The sequence below is a fragment of the Talpa occidentalis genome, unplaced genomic scaffold, assembly GCF_014898055.3.
Source record: "Talpa occidentalis isolate TD23 unplaced genomic scaffold, MPIMG_talOcc4v2.1 talOcc4.4, whole genome shotgun sequence".
NCBI classification, from domain to species: domain Eukaryota; kingdom Metazoa; phylum Chordata; class Mammalia; order Eulipotyphla; family Talpidae; genus Talpa; species Talpa occidentalis.
The window spans coordinates 112,612,385-112,627,903 of NW_023604295.1; the positions used below are offsets into that span (position 1 = coordinate 112,612,385).

General features: G+C 39.1%; 1 protein-coding gene across 16 annotated transcripts in view; it reads left to right on the forward strand.

Annotated features, from left to right (window-relative positions):
- Positions 1–15,519, forward strand: part of UNC5D (unc-5 netrin receptor D) — a 726,786-nt gene that overhangs the window by 518,876 nt on the left and 192,391 nt on the right. For all 16 annotated transcript variants that reach the window (XM_054700868.1, XM_054700869.1, XM_054700865.1 and 13 more), the window contains one exon: positions 2,108–2,251. In XM_054700868.1, the coding sequence (XP_054556843.1) occupies positions 2,108–2,251 (144 nt within the window). The remainder of the gene's footprint in view (positions 1–2,107; positions 2,252–15,519) is intronic.

The window sequence follows — 15,519 nt, forward strand, 5'->3', positions numbered from 1 at the left end:
GTTTCTTAGGTGACCCTGATTTCCAAAGGGTGGCAGTATTCTATATAAACAGGCTTACCAGTCCTGTGCACGGGAGCTCTGTCACCTTCAACTTACCCTACCTCCCAGTGGGATTTGCTGTTCACTCCTGTTCTTTCACTATTCAAAGTTGATCATCCACCATTTGCCTCAAATCAAAGACAAAAATATAAAACAAGCCTTATTCTCTCCAGCCTAGTCCTGTATTGTTGTTTATTCAGCCTTACTTTCTGATCCCCGGGCTGGGCCTTCTCTCCTGTTTGCTTTCTGTCCTAACAGACCATTTTTTTTTTGTCTTTATTCCACCTTTCTGTGATATTTCCCTCTTTCTTTACCTGCCAACTCCACCTTCTCCTTGCCCTTGTCCTCCCACTCAGACTAGTTTTATTTAAATACAAAAGACCAAAAAAAAAAAAAAAAGGCAGCAACAATAATATGAACAATAATAACCCTCTAAGGCTTCTTTCCTATTTGATGTGGGAGACAGTTTTCGACACTCATACATTCCTGTACTTTCCACAAATAGTGGAAATGTGAATTACCAACTGTCATCAAGATGCTTTTCTGTATGTGGGGCCTCCTACAAAATTAGGAAGTTACAGCTCCAATTGTACATGGTGATTTATGTGGTCATAAAATTATCTCATCACACCCTATAAATAACATGTTATTGATTGGCTCGAAGGAAATGTTTCCTCAACCTGACAAATCCTACACCTCCATTATTGTTCTTGAAATCCTGCCACTACCCACGATATAATCAGCTTCCACCTACAGCACCGAGCCTCTCTGGCACATTTAGATTATGTGCCCTGTAGTCCTATTGAACTTAAAGGCAAAAACAGAGTTACACACATAATTTTTCTTTAAAAGTTCTATGTGTTGGTCTTGTTTCCATAATTAAGTATAAATATACCTAAAATACAGAGACAAAAATGAATTGAGAGGTCCTGTGTGTTGAGCTGGTTTTGGTGTAGACAGATCTGGGTTCAGGAACGTGGATCCCCCATTTACAGACTGTGTGATTGTGGATGAATGGCCTAGCTTCACTAAAGCCATCGTTCTCTCCTCTACAGAGTTGGAGATGCAGTGGCATCTACTGCATCAGTCTGTTGTGGAAATGTAATAAATGAATAGGTTAAAGGCTTATCATGATGGGGGCACTTAAGTGGGATTCAATAAGCATCATTCCTTTTGCACTCCCATGCTGCCTCTCTCTGAGCAAATGTGTCTTGGTTGGAGAAAGTGTGCTGACTGAGGGCTGCTGCCCTGCTTGTGGTGCTTAAACTGAAATGGCCAGTGAGTGGTTTTCCTTTCATCCTTGACACTCTGTGCAAGGTGACTATTCAGAGTTTTGGAAGAAATTCACACTCCCTAGTAAGAACTACAAAGCAAGTTGTCTAACCATTTAGAGGATGATGATGATGAGGAAGAAGGATAATGAATTAAAGGTCAACATCTTAGTTTTTATCTCATTTTACAGATGTGGTCTCCGATGCTCTTTCTATAAAAGTATTTCTTTTTTTACCTCCTTGTGTCATCCCTACCGAGGCCCTCCAGGGTTTGCCTCCCTAGGTCTCCTGGACAAACTTAATTCAATGTTCTGCATCAGGTTCGTTTTCTGAGCCTTTGAACTTGAGCCTTTGGCCCTTCCTATAATTCCCACATGTTTGCTTTCTTCCTCTCTCTCCCAGGTGTAGGGGCATTAAAACCACCTGGAACTTTGTCTCCAAGGTTGGTATGTTGAAGCATCTTTAGCTTTAGAATCCCAGCAGTTAATTTGGTGCCACATTCGTTGTAGTCAATTTTACATGGAGAAGGCAAAGAAAAAAACACTATGTCAAGGTACCATCAGAACTATTATATTGTATTGGAGCTGCATTTGTTGGTAATACTTTACACTTGTTCTTTCCAGCCTCCTCAGCTGTTGGGATTTAATTAGCAGTAATATATTATTGTCAAAGTAATTAAAATCTCGCCTTGATTAAAAACAAAATTGTTTAATTAACAAGAAAAGGTTTGGCTAGCCTTAACTTTCTGTTTGAGACATGCAAAGGCCTCAGAGGACTTGCTCTCTCTTCCCTATCAGGCTTGAAGGTCCGGGAGGTGTTTATCAACGTCACCAGGCAGCAGGTGGAGGATTTCCATGGGCCAGAGGATTATTGGTGCCAGTGTGTGGCGTGGAGCCACCTGGGGACCTCCAAGAGCAGGAAGGCCGCCGTGCGCATAGCCTGTGAGTACATTCTGGGTGACCTTGTCCTGTAGAAACACAGACAAGATTTACAGAGCGCTGAAGAGGGGCTTTGGACAGACCAGATGCTTCTGCAGAGTGTAGATTTAGAGGACAGCAAGAAACTACCAGAGCTGTCTCTACCTCTACTAAATTTACTCTTTTAAAATTGTGTTTTAAATGTTTGATAATTTCCTCTGGAGTACAATCAGCAAATCAGTTTGGAGAAGAGATTCTGCCTAGATTGTGAGAGTGCAGGTGTCTCAACAATGCCAGGAAAAACTGCTCCTGAGAGAAAGAAACCACACAAATGGATCCTGCTGTTCATCATCAATGACAGAGTTCAAGGGGCATTGATGGGAAAAGTTGAGCAATGACTGTTTACCGTACTTTCCAGCAAATCTGCAAAAATAAGACATTAAAGGCATTAAGGATTTTTTTATAGCCTACTTTTAAAACTCTTTCCTCAGAACCTTAAAACATGGAAATGTGTTTTAAAACTGCATTTGTTTGACCCAAGTAAGACTTAAAAAAGAAAAAAAGACCGTGGAAAAGAAAAAAAAAAGAAAGGAGATAGCTTTTCAGATGAGTCCAAGGATGTCTTTATCATATTTTGCCATCAGTGTTTTTATAATCTCAAACATATTTATAAACACAAAAACTTCTTTCTCCTCCTTTAAAATCCCTCTCCCCTCCTCTTACCCTAGCCCAGTGGGTTGCTATAAAATCTCCTCTGTGTGTCCAAGAATGTATAAACCCCTTCAGAAGGAAATTGAGAGCTGGAGGGCAGAGATGGTTATTGTTGTTTTATTCAAATGCTGCCTTTTGAGAGTGCCATAAAGAATACGGGACAAGAGGGATTTATTTGAGGACTGCAGGAATTCTTCATAGCAGATGTCGATGGGTTAGGGATTAGGAATAGAAGCAAATTGCTATTTGCAGAGACATTTAAGTTTCGTAGGAAATGAAATCTTCCTCTCAAAATATGCATTTCACCTTCACTATACTGGCTATCTGGGAGGTCTTCCCCTGGGTGTTGGCCTGGGTCCTGACAGGCCAAGGAGAAGAGGCTGTTTGGTAAGCTGTGCTTTTGATGTAAGATTCATGGAAAACATTTTTCCTACAGTTATTTAGTTAGTTAATTGTAGCCAACAAATTCTTTGACTTTATCGCACCAGGTCACCTGAGAGCATGATTTGTTTGTCTGTACTCTCCCTTAACACATCCAGCTCTCTGCTTCCTACATGTCTCAGAAAGGCTGGCCTCCTGGGTATTTGAACCTAGCAGGCCAAAACTGATTGTCCTCTAGGCTGTAGCTAAGGATAAGAGAGGCAAGATAGCAAGGATGTTCAAAACATGTCCTTCAATTTCTTTCTTCTCAAAGTGGCTTTTCCTTTTCCTCTACTTCCTTTACTTTTCTGAAGCCTGCAACTCCATAATTGCCCTCATAATTACTGATTATCACTTGCATGCTAGAAAATTCTAGGGTTTTCTCCTTGGATACAAAGTTTGGCAAAGAATGGTTCAAACATCCTTTTAGTTTCCCATGATCCTTGGTCATGTATATTTTCCTTCTCCCTTCTAAGCACTTCTCTGCCAGTTACCCTGGCTTCTGCACCTTTGTTTCACATTTGTATCCCCTGATGGAGGAAATCCTGGTCCCAGACACCTGTTGGTTTCCAGTTCTACTAATATTTAGTTTAGTGGCGTCTGTGTATTAATGACTTTGGTGAGAAGAGTGCCTACTTCATAGAACTATTGCAAGATTTAGAGGTATTATAACTTTGGAATTGGTCGTCTTTGAAAAGAGTAACTGGCACAGAGTTAACTCTCTTCACTTTATGCCATATTTGATCCTCCCAGCACTAGCATTATTCACTAGTAGGTGTGTTAATATCTACTGGATCTAACTGAACTGAAATAAAATTGTAGTGCCTTAGTCATTTTTCTGTAGATTATAGATTATGAATTCTTTAGAAATCCATTCTAAGACAGTCCAAGTTATCCAACTCTTCCAGTCATGATAAGATCAAAGAAGATTAAAAATGAAAAATTCTTTTCTACCTCTTCCCACCTTTATGGAGTCATGAAATATTTTTGTGATAACTATCTTACTAATATCTTCAGCGATAGAATCATTTTATCATACCTGAATATGTACATAATTTTTTAAGAAAACCCTACAATATCTTTAAATCCTATATTATGCAATTAATACACTCTACTAATATTTATAAAATATTTTTAATTTATTCTTACATAGCAAGTGACACATCCTTTAATTCATTTACAATTATTTATGTACATCAAGACATAATTTGCCATTAATTATTGCATTTGACTTGGGGACTGATGTACATTGAAATGTAAATTGAAAATTAACTATGTTGAATGTCATCAAAAGTAGGAAAAGACTGGGCCTCCCCGGTGGCGCAGTGGTTGAGCGCTGGGTTGCGAAGCTGCCCGCGGCCTCTGCGGCACTGGTTCGATCCCCGGCTGCTCCTCGGCCACCGGAGGAGGGTCCCACATGGTGCGCAGACCTCTCCTGCCGCCCGCTGCTCCCCTCAGCAGTGTACTTCTGTCCTTCTGCCTGCTCTGCTCCCCGCTCTGGCTCTGGTGAATTCTCTCACCCTCCCACGCTTCTGACTGTACCCAGTGCTTGTATAAACAAAAACAAACAAACAAACAAATAAAATAAATAAATAAATAAAACATGCCTCTATTAAAAAAAAAAAAAGTAGGAAAAGACTGCCTTTAGGACCTTGTTTGGAATGCCTTTGATTTGCTTGTAGGGGAAATCACACTCCCCTCCCCCGCCTTTTTTTTTTTTTTAATAACTTTCATGTTTTGTTGAAATAAGAGCTTCTGGCTGCTATTTGCAAGCACTTCCCAGCAAATAGCACATTTCACATGAGGATAGTCTTTATTCCCAATAAATGAAAAGCCAAATTGGATATAATTGTCGCCATGTTTCTTCTTTTTAAGATTGGTTTTGGAAGAACTAAAAACATCTTAATGTGCTAAATAAGAATTTTGATAGATGAATGTAGCTTATGAATCTGATGACAATTGTCTTCAGGGGATTTTGCAAAATTAGTATCATTTATATATTAGTCATTACATTATTGCAATTCAACATCATAGCTCCTTATGATTCCTCCATTTAAGCAATGGTCCATTAAGATTTCAAATATTTTAAAACCACATCAGGCAAAACCTTTCTGGCAGCTGGGCCATTCAGCTGAGGGGGAAATATTGACTGGTACCCTGCTATCATCACATTAGCTAATCTCTACAAAAACACCAGGAAACTGGCTGGCATGATATCACTTAGAGATCATTCCATTTTAAAGGGAAACAATATAAATGCAATTATTTAATTATTTATGAAAGTTATATTTTCATGGAAAAAGACCCATATAGAATATTAGTTAAATATGCAGATTTCCTGGCTTCTGCATTAGGCCTGTTAGATCAGACCTTGGAGGAAGGTCAAGGGAAGTAATGTTTGTGTTAAGTTATCTGGGTAATTCTACAATCAGATAGCTTTTGAGTATCTTGCTCAGAAACAGTGTTTTTCAAGATTAACCTGCATGCAAATCGACTGGAATGCTATTAAAATGCAGATGATTCAATTAAAGTGATTCATTAGACCACTCCATGGTCTGAGATTCTATAGAATAACTGTATATGGTTCCTAGATGATGCCGATGCTTCCATAGGTCTGTGGACCATACCTTTAATAACAAGACCCTAGGTAAAAATTTTATGAAGCACTATTCGAGAAAGGCTGACTTCACCCATTCATCCAGACTCATCATTTAACAGCTAAATAAAGTGATGTTCAGAAAGATTATGTGACCTGACTGGCTGGTGGTAAACAGGGAACCAGACCTTAAATCCTTTTCATCCCTCCCTGAATGTTCTTGCTGATTAACCAAATTAATTCCTATTAGGTGGGAGTTTGAAAACCATCATAGAAAAAAAAGTTCATGTGCATTTGAGTGTTACTTTGAAGAAAGTGATTGCTTTCTCTTTCTATAAATTGCATCCCTCCTCATGATCACATATATCTATGAACAATGTGTGTGTGTATCATGTGTAATATTGATACATTTTGATATGGACGTGTGTATATGTACATATATAGATGTGCACATATACACATACATATATTTTATATATCATATATTTAAATCAGTACATATTTGCTATCTTAGTGGCCAACATACAACATGGACTCTATTTTAGGAGGACAAGTGTCTATCATCTTAAACTATTGTGTTTTCCTTACTAATTCCACACCCGGTGGCGCAGCGGTTGAGTGCTGGGCTGCGAGGCTGCCAGCAGCCTCTACAGCGCTGGTTCGATCCCCGGCCACCAGGCGAGAATCCCACATGGGTACAGACCTCTCCTGCTGCCCGCTGCTCCCCTCAGCAGTGTATTTCATCGGTCTGCCTGTTCTGTTCCCCGCTCTTGCTCTGGTGAGTTCTCTCACCCTCCCACGCTTTTGACTACACCCAGTGCTTGTATAAATAAATGAATGAATCTTTAAAAAAAAATAATAATTCCACACTGTGTCCAAGAGGTGTTGACTGCTCACCCAAACTGACTGTCACTGGAAATCGCCGAGACCCCATTTCAAAAGTGATGTTATAAAGGTAAAAATAAATAAAGCCAGCACATAACTAACTGCCTTCCCCCACCCTCATTGGCAGAAGTCCATCTCTAAGGAGTGACTCCCGCAGGCTTCCTCTCATTTTTCTGATTCAGTCAGGATGGAGGTAGATGGGCCACTGTGGCATCTGTTACTTGTGTTGCTGGATGGTTGTCAAAAGTAGGAATATTCAATTATTCGTAGTTGTTTATTTTCCTGGGTGAACATTTGGCTGCTTTGCCATTGCTTTTCTTTTTTATTTTTCTCCCTCTTCTTCATGTGCTTACAGAATGTTTTGTTTTGCCTGTGTCCTTAACCCTTAGTCGGTCAGACCCTACTTGCCCGCTTGGGCCTTTCCTCCACTCTGGCAGTTGGAGTTAGGGGGAACAGGGAAAACAGTTGCCTATGAGAGTCACATGGCTTGGCGGCCTCTTGGAATAAGACAAAGCAGAAAGCTACTATTTTTTGTTTTTTAAAAAAGAAATCTATGAAGTAGGGTATATCCTGGATATAATTTTAATGTACTGCAAAGTACTGCTCATTTGAGACATGATTAAAAATATCCATGCGGTTGTGTCAACAATGACTAGAGAATCTCGTTTAAAAGCTATGAAACTCCTAACATAATTTTATAGGCCTGCTGTAAAAACATTGTTTTTTTTTTTTTTTAATGGGGGAGAAGTCGGTGGTATCTTCTGAAAATTATAAAAGAGAACTATCCAAGTAAACCTCAATTATGGACCTCTGCTTCATGACTTTGATAAGTAATTTCACCTGCTAAAGACTGTCATAGCCCCCTCCTGACCATCAAATTAGATATTAAATGAAGTAAATATAAGTACACCTGCCTAATATTCAAATTCAGCCTTACCCTACATCTCCAGGCATACCTCACATCATGCCCAACTGAGTGTGCTGTGTCCCACTGAGAAACTCAGCTCAGATTCCAGCTATGGGACTCCTTTCCACTTTTTTAAAGTACCCAGCCTCCTCTGCAGCTCCCCTCCCCCTTCCCTGTACCCAAGGTCATCTTGTGTGCTCTCTCCTTTGTGAAACCTACTCTAGCAATCCTTTAAAGCTAGTTACTCCTGAGTCCTGGAAAAGACACACTCTCTAGCAGGTCCAGTTTCAAAATTGATAAAATCTAAATGTTCACTTTTGAATTCTCATGGCATTTATTAATACAATAGTTAGCACTTTCCTTCTGATACTTACTGTCATTTGCTCAGAATCATAAGTATTTTGAAGTTATTTGTAGATTCAGTTCCCTTATTAGATAGCAATCTGCTTTAAGTGTCAAGTGCATTACCCTCATTGTATTGACCTCTGAGCCTGCATTGAGCTTTATATATTCCCTTTGTTTCTGTGGGTTTGAGAAGCAATAAACATGTGAGCTATGGTTCCTTGAAAGGGCATTTGCTGGCTGTGTAACATGACTGTGCCATGGGGCTGCCGTGGCATCGGGCTACTTAGAGAATCCATAGCTCACAAGTAGTTCATTATAAGGATCATCTTTGTCCTCTGTGGCTTGTGCACAGCTCCTAATTATCTGCACTGCAATAAAGAAGAGGTCAGATGGCAATCAGAGTAAAACCATACTGCTCTGTGGTGTGTTGTGTGCAACTTTGAAAGAGCCAGAAGCTGCCATATCTACCTGTTCTGTTTCCTTCCTCCCTTTTCAAAAGGTGAACATTTTTCTCAGGCAATGGAAAATATGTTCAGACCAAGCCTTAGCACTGGGTAGAAATTATACAAAAGTTTGAAACCCTCTTTCCCTTCTCAATGGAAGAATGTCACCAAAGTCAAGAGGAAATCTTATTCTACTCTGCCAAATGTGGATCCTTTCTTTTAGACCCATAAGAATGTGTATGAGTCTGGGACATGGGAGTCTGGGCCTCCAGATGAAGCTGTGCCCTGCCTAAGTGTATCTTGCCAAGGAAGGACATGGGTGTGGTAGTGCAGCCTATACTGTGGCCAGGATGTGCACCTGGAATCTGGTTACCACTGCCTGAATGAAGGGGTTTATCCTGGCACAGAAGCTGTTTTCTAGTCACACTGTATGCTCAGTGATGTCCAGTGGATATAGAGTTGTGCCATAGGTTTGTGGAAGCAGGCCAGGGTATAAACTTTTGGGACCCAGTGCAAAATGAAAACATAGGTTTCCTTGCTGAGAAATGAAGAGTTTGAAGTCATCAATGTTAGAACTTTATATCAAATATGAGGCCTTGTGCTTTGTTCTATGCCCAAGAAGCCAGCCATGTGATGGTCTAGATCTTTCATATATGTAATTTGTGTACAAAAATGGAATAATTGACTTTAAAATGCTACAGACACATTACAACAGATTCCTTTTACAATTAGGGACAAAATTATTCTATCGTGATCCAAAGTTACAGGCAGCATCACAGAAGTTAAGTTTTAAGATGCCATAATTGGGGTTAAATTGACAACTAGAAATGCCCAATGGTGGAAATTTCTCCCTATGGCATACTTCTAGAAACTGCTTAGTCAAGGAAGGGATGTATGTCTGAAGGGGATATATTCACAAAGGAATTACTGTATTAGGTGGGTAAATAAGTTGTATTCTGGAAAGGTTTCCTTGATTTTTTTTTTTTTTGGTTGTTATTTTGATGTAATTTTAGACCTTCAGAGAAGTTGCAAAACAGTGGAAAGAATTCTCTTATGACCTTTACTGAGAATCTTCTAATGTTAGCATTTACCATGTTGATTTTGGCATTGTCTCTGTTTGCTTATGTAGATATTTACGTGTAAACAATTATGGTTTGTTATCTGATGTGTTGAAGTTCCAGATGTGATTCCCTCTTCCTCAAGATACTTCAAAGTATATGTTTTTAAAATAGACATTTTCTGACATAATCTTAGTATACTTATAGATATTAACATTACTACAATATTATTATTTAATCTAGAATTCTTACTCACAATGTTATCAATTGCTTAGTAGTGTTCTTTATAACAATTGTAAAAAATAATTCTAGATTATGGATTACATTAAACTGTGGGGTCTTTTTAACCTCCTTTAATCTGGATAGTTCTCAGTCTTTCTTGTAGTTCATGACACTGAGTTTTTGATGCCTGAAGATCAGTCATTTTGTCTAATATCCCTTGATGTATTTTTTTTAATTTTTTAAAGATTTATTTATGCATACAAGAGCTGGGGTACAGGCCAGATGCGTTGGGGGTGAGAGGATTCACCAGAGACAGAGTGGGGAACAGAACAGGCAGACTGACTGAAATAACACTGCTGAGAGGAGCAGTGAGCGAGACAGGAGAGGTCTGCTGCGTCATGTGGGTTGCTCCCTGGCCATTCAAGGATCAAACTCGTGCTGCAGAGGCTGTGGATTAGCTTCATAGTGCTGTGCTTAACCCCTTGCACCACTAGGGAGGCTTGATCTAAACACATGAAAAAGAGACAGTAGCCACCTAGAATGGTCTCCTGCTGGCCAAATCTGGGACAACTTGAGTATCAAAAGAAATCATTGTAAAGGATTATAAGTCATTACATAAGAATCTACCCTCATTTTTTAATTGAATTAATGAATATATAAATAAATGTAGAGCAAAGCAGATCTCTCCCTTAGTGTAAAATAATGAATAAATATAAAAGGAGTGACAGATGTTAAAGAATGATTTTCTATTTATATTAACCAAATCAGACTAGTATCATGGATGCTAAAACTGGTGGATGAAAGATTCAGGAGTAACAGGATGTTAACATCACCCAAGGTATCTCTCCCCAAGATACTTGCTTGTGGCAAGGGGGAATTAGTGACTTTGCAGTGGAAAATCCTGCCCTGTACCACTTTAATCTAGTGATTAGGAGTTGAGTCATAAGCAATGGACAAATCAACACTATATGTCCCCTGATGATTTGGACTGAGGAGATAGCAACATGTCAATGATATTCCTTCCAGAAATACCCCATCTATATTTAGTCATTATAAAACATTGAGCAAACCTAAACTGAGGAACATTTTACATATCATGTCATTTTTAGCAATACGCATCTCAAAATGTCAGCCACGTGTGGAACACTGCCAGGATATTCTGGAGATATAAGAGCCACAAAATAGATGTGGTACATCTGCCTGGAAGCATCAATTATGTTCTCCCTTTAGGTCAGCAAAAAATAAACATGAATACAGTATGGTGCAGAGTGCAAATTTTTCTTGAACTGTGAAGACGAAGCTTGAAACTTCAAAGCCATTATGTACATAATGCATCTTTTTTAGACTCTACCCATACATACCTTGAGGAAGTGGACATATTTTCTGCCAGTCTAAGTGTCCTTTTGTAAGAAGTGTGAGGTGTGGGCCTTCCTGGCGGCGCAGGTAGTTGAGCACCATGCTTTGGAGCTGTCCGCAGCCTCTTCAGCACGGGTTCGATCCCAGCCAGGCAGCAAGAATCCCACATGGTGAAGCAGACCTCTCCTGTCTCACCCACTGCTCCCCTCAGCATTGTATTTCATCAGTCTGCCTGTTCTGTTCCCCACTCTGTCTCTGGTGAATCCTCTCACCCTCCCGCACATCTGCCCTGTACTCTGGGTCTTGTATAAAAATAAATAAATCTTTAAAAAAAATGGAAGTGTGAGGGGCAAGAAACTATGAGAGGTTGTGATTCTATGAGCATAATAGACGGAATGATATGGAATGGATATAAATTGAGCTACATTTTCTCAACATGTGCACAACTGGGTATACCAGCTTTCAAGATGGGAGCTATGAGGTGGAAATGCTTTATTTTATAGCATACCCTTCTGTGGATGATGAAAAAAAAATCCCCCAAAAAATATTTCTTTATGATTGCTATTTTTAACCATTATTTAACCAAGAAGATTTGTGAAATATAGCTACCATCTTTTCAAGAAACCATAGCTTAATTCAATCTACAATTCATGTGGTGAAATAAACTGAAATGTCCTGGAAAATGGCCATTTCTAGAAAAACTTCACTGGAAGTTTATTCAGAAAGAGGATAGATTTCACTTTGTCTTTTTTCTGCATCTAAAATAACTGGATGAAAAATATACTCAATGAGCAAAAACCAGGAAACTTTGTTAGTGTTTGAATACTCTGAGTATAGTGATATTAGTCTCAAATTAGTTTCACATCTCTCTATCAGAACCAGCATGAGAACAATATTTTACATTCTAGAAATGTAAGTGGCAAAGGAATGTTAACTAAGGTGTGGAAGTGTCATCCATCTATGAATATGTATCCTACTATGTTTTAGGTGGCACATAACATCCTTTCATTTGAAGAATTTATACTCTAGTGAGGGGATCTACTTACCAGCAAGACTTTTCAATGCAACATGGATAGTGCTAAGCACAATGTGTTTTAGAAGGCTAAGAGAAAATAATATGCTGATCCTTGAGGTCTAAGATACATTTCCTGAGTCAATAGTAGAGCCAATTACTATGGAAGAAGGAGGGCTAACACTTTAAAGAACATGTATTCCAGGTTAAAGAAAGAGCTTGAGTAAAAACATGTATTCCAGGTTAAAGAACAATGTGACAGTAGGAACTACATGGTAAAACAATGGGATGAGTCTCAGGGAGAAGGAGACCAGCCACACTCTGCAGGGTGTTCAGTCCTTAATAAGAACTTATATTGTCCCAGGATGTGGTTTGGAGAGCCACTGAAATGTCCTAAGTGAGTCAGCGATGTGCTCATATTTTTGAAACTACCTTCTTATTTATCACAGTCAGTGAGATTAAGGGGAATAACACTCAAGGAATCTGCTGATGAAGCCTGAAATTTTGCAGGCATGGTGTGGGTTAAAGAGGAAGACACAAAGCTGAGGTTTCAGGAATGTGAAATTACAAGAGTTTTGACTGCTTGGATGTAAGTCAGAGTGGGGAGTAGGAGAAGTTGAACTACCCCTGGGATAGTCAGTGAACAGTTTTCATCATGCAGTTGTGTTTTTGAGCCCAAGCCCAGGGATCAGCATCAAACATTCAGAATTGAGAGTCATTGGTAATTAGGGGGTTGGAATAGTAGATCTCCACTGCTAGATTTAAGATGGATCTCTTTTTACAAAGAAATGCATTTTTATGAAGGAATAAATAGGCAGTAGTGGCAATATGATAAGAAAATTTGGGTGAGAGGTAAGAAGGGTCAGTTAGATTTGATAACATTAAGATCTTCATTGACCTGAGGTAGTGCCATCAGAGAGGGTGATAAGAGATTGTGGCGAATCTAGTAATTATTAGGACATTAATGTGGAGATGGTATGGAAAATCCTTTTCAAAAATTGGGTTAACTGGAGAAAGGCTAGAGCAATAGCTCAAGTTAACCATTTGAAGAATCGATGATTTAATACAAGTGTGAAGATGAGATGGACTCATATTTTAAGAACTGATTGTGAAGGATTAGGAGCAACAGAAAGAGTGGTGGGTGAAGGAAATGTAAAAAGAAGCAGTTTGGATTCTGGACTCAATTTGGTAGCTTTGCTTTCCATTATAGTGTTCCCTAAAACCTGTGTGGGAGAATCACATGGGAAGTTCCTAGAGATTAAGATAAAAATGGGCCTCTCTCATGACCTGTGGAATCAATGAGATTCCATAGAAATCATGGGACCAAGGAAGGCTTTTGTGACTGCTGTTTTATATGTTTTCTCCTTCCTGATGAACATATTATTTTCATTTTCCTTTACTTATCTCATCTTTAAATATTGTAGGTCTCCGTCTTGAAATATCTGCTCTCCTTAATCTACAGCCCATCTCTGGTATGAACCATCATTCTCTCTCTACTGTAATGACCTCCTCACTGCTTCCACTCTTGCCATTGTAAATTCCATTATCCACACAACAGCCACAATGATTATTTTATTTTACCTTTATTTAAGTAGCATTGGTTTATAAGATTAAGTGTCAGGTGTGCAACATTATATTACCACCAATAATCTAGATCCTATCCACCATTGGCCCCCTAACCTCCTTCTTCTCATAACTACTAAATCTAAGCCTTTGTTTTAGTTTGTTTGTTTATTTGCTTTGTTTCTTTATCTTTCACTCTTGAGTGAAATCATATAGTAATACCAACGCAGACCATGGTCTCTCGGATGAACTTTTCTCACTGGAGGTGCAGACTCTGTAGAAACTCACCAGTCTCACTGAGATCCACAGTAGCCCCCTTCAATATCCCAGCCACAGTGACTTGGTTCCTTAAAGACTTATTTTCTCTTCCTCTACTTATGATTGCCTGGATTCCAGAGTCATTTACCATGCTCTTCCTGCGAAGCATCCCCCAGACCTCTGAGTGATTGTTTCTTTCTTGCCGGCTTTAGTTTCACGTCTTGTTATTTGTTAGGTCTCTTTAGAAGATTTACTGTATAGTAATGATTTGACTACCCAGAAAAATGAACAGCTTCTAGCAAAAGTGATCTTTTAGATCCTTGCTGTTCTGGCAAAAGTGATTTAAGGTAACGCAAAATGCAATTTACCTACCTTCTACTCAGTTGCTGTTTGAGGCCAAGTAGGAGAAATGGGGTGCTTGATGTCCAGTGTTTACTGGATGCTGGACATGGTTTGTCCTGATGAATCTTCCTGGCGCTGGGGTGACCTCAAGTGGGAGGACAATAAAAAATCTAACAATGCAGGTTAAATTTTTTTTTTCTTGCTGCTAGATTGACTTTTTTTTTTGATTCTTCCTTTTTTTTTTTTCTCCCATTTCTCTCATGTACTAGTACTGAGTTATAATGAGGTGGTAAGTATTGAAAGCCTAAGGTTCCTTAAAATTACTTTAAGGTTATTTTGAGGTCATTTCTTTTTAGCTTCACTGCAAGTCACAATCACTCTAACTTCCTGGGGGAGGGGGCGACGGAAGGGGATTGGAAGTAAAGTCAGTAATGAGTTTTCATGTCTGTGTTGTTCTTAAAACTTTGTCCCAATAATCAGGGGTTCATTTTGCCCTTGAGTGTTCATCAGGATGTTACTCTGCAGATGAACTGCTTGAAGGGAATGTGGGGTGTAAGCAACATCAGGAATAGGAAGCTGATGATAGAAAGATGAACATGTAACCTTCCTATGTACTTCTTGAGAACGGAGCTATCTCCTCTGGTCAACTAGGGCTGCTTTTTTATTATCTCCGTCAAAAGCATTTGACTCAGTTGCTCTTTTTGCAATATTCCCATTAGCACAGAGGGAATACTAGTATTCTCAAACATGCAGAATGGGGAACTTACAGACATTTTGTCTCCATGGCTTTCACTGGAAAAATCATAGGAAGATATAAAATGTAAGCTGTTGGCATTATTTTAATTTGATTTAATGTCTAAAAAATACGGGAGCAGAGAATTTCTATATTTTCACCTGTAACCTTTCCCTATTGAAGATCATTGATATCTGGTATTTAGTTCAAACGTCAGCTGTCCTTTTCATATGACATAGACAAATCAATATAATCAACACATAAAAAGTGTCTTTGATGCAACTTGGAGAAAAAGTGAACCTCAGAAAACCATCCATAGATTTGGTTTCCCAGTCACTATGTCCTTCAAGAAAACCATCCCGAGTGACGTCTTAGGCAAAGATGGCCATGCCATATGCCCTCTGTCATACTTACTGGACCAAGAATGCACACCTAGGTGGT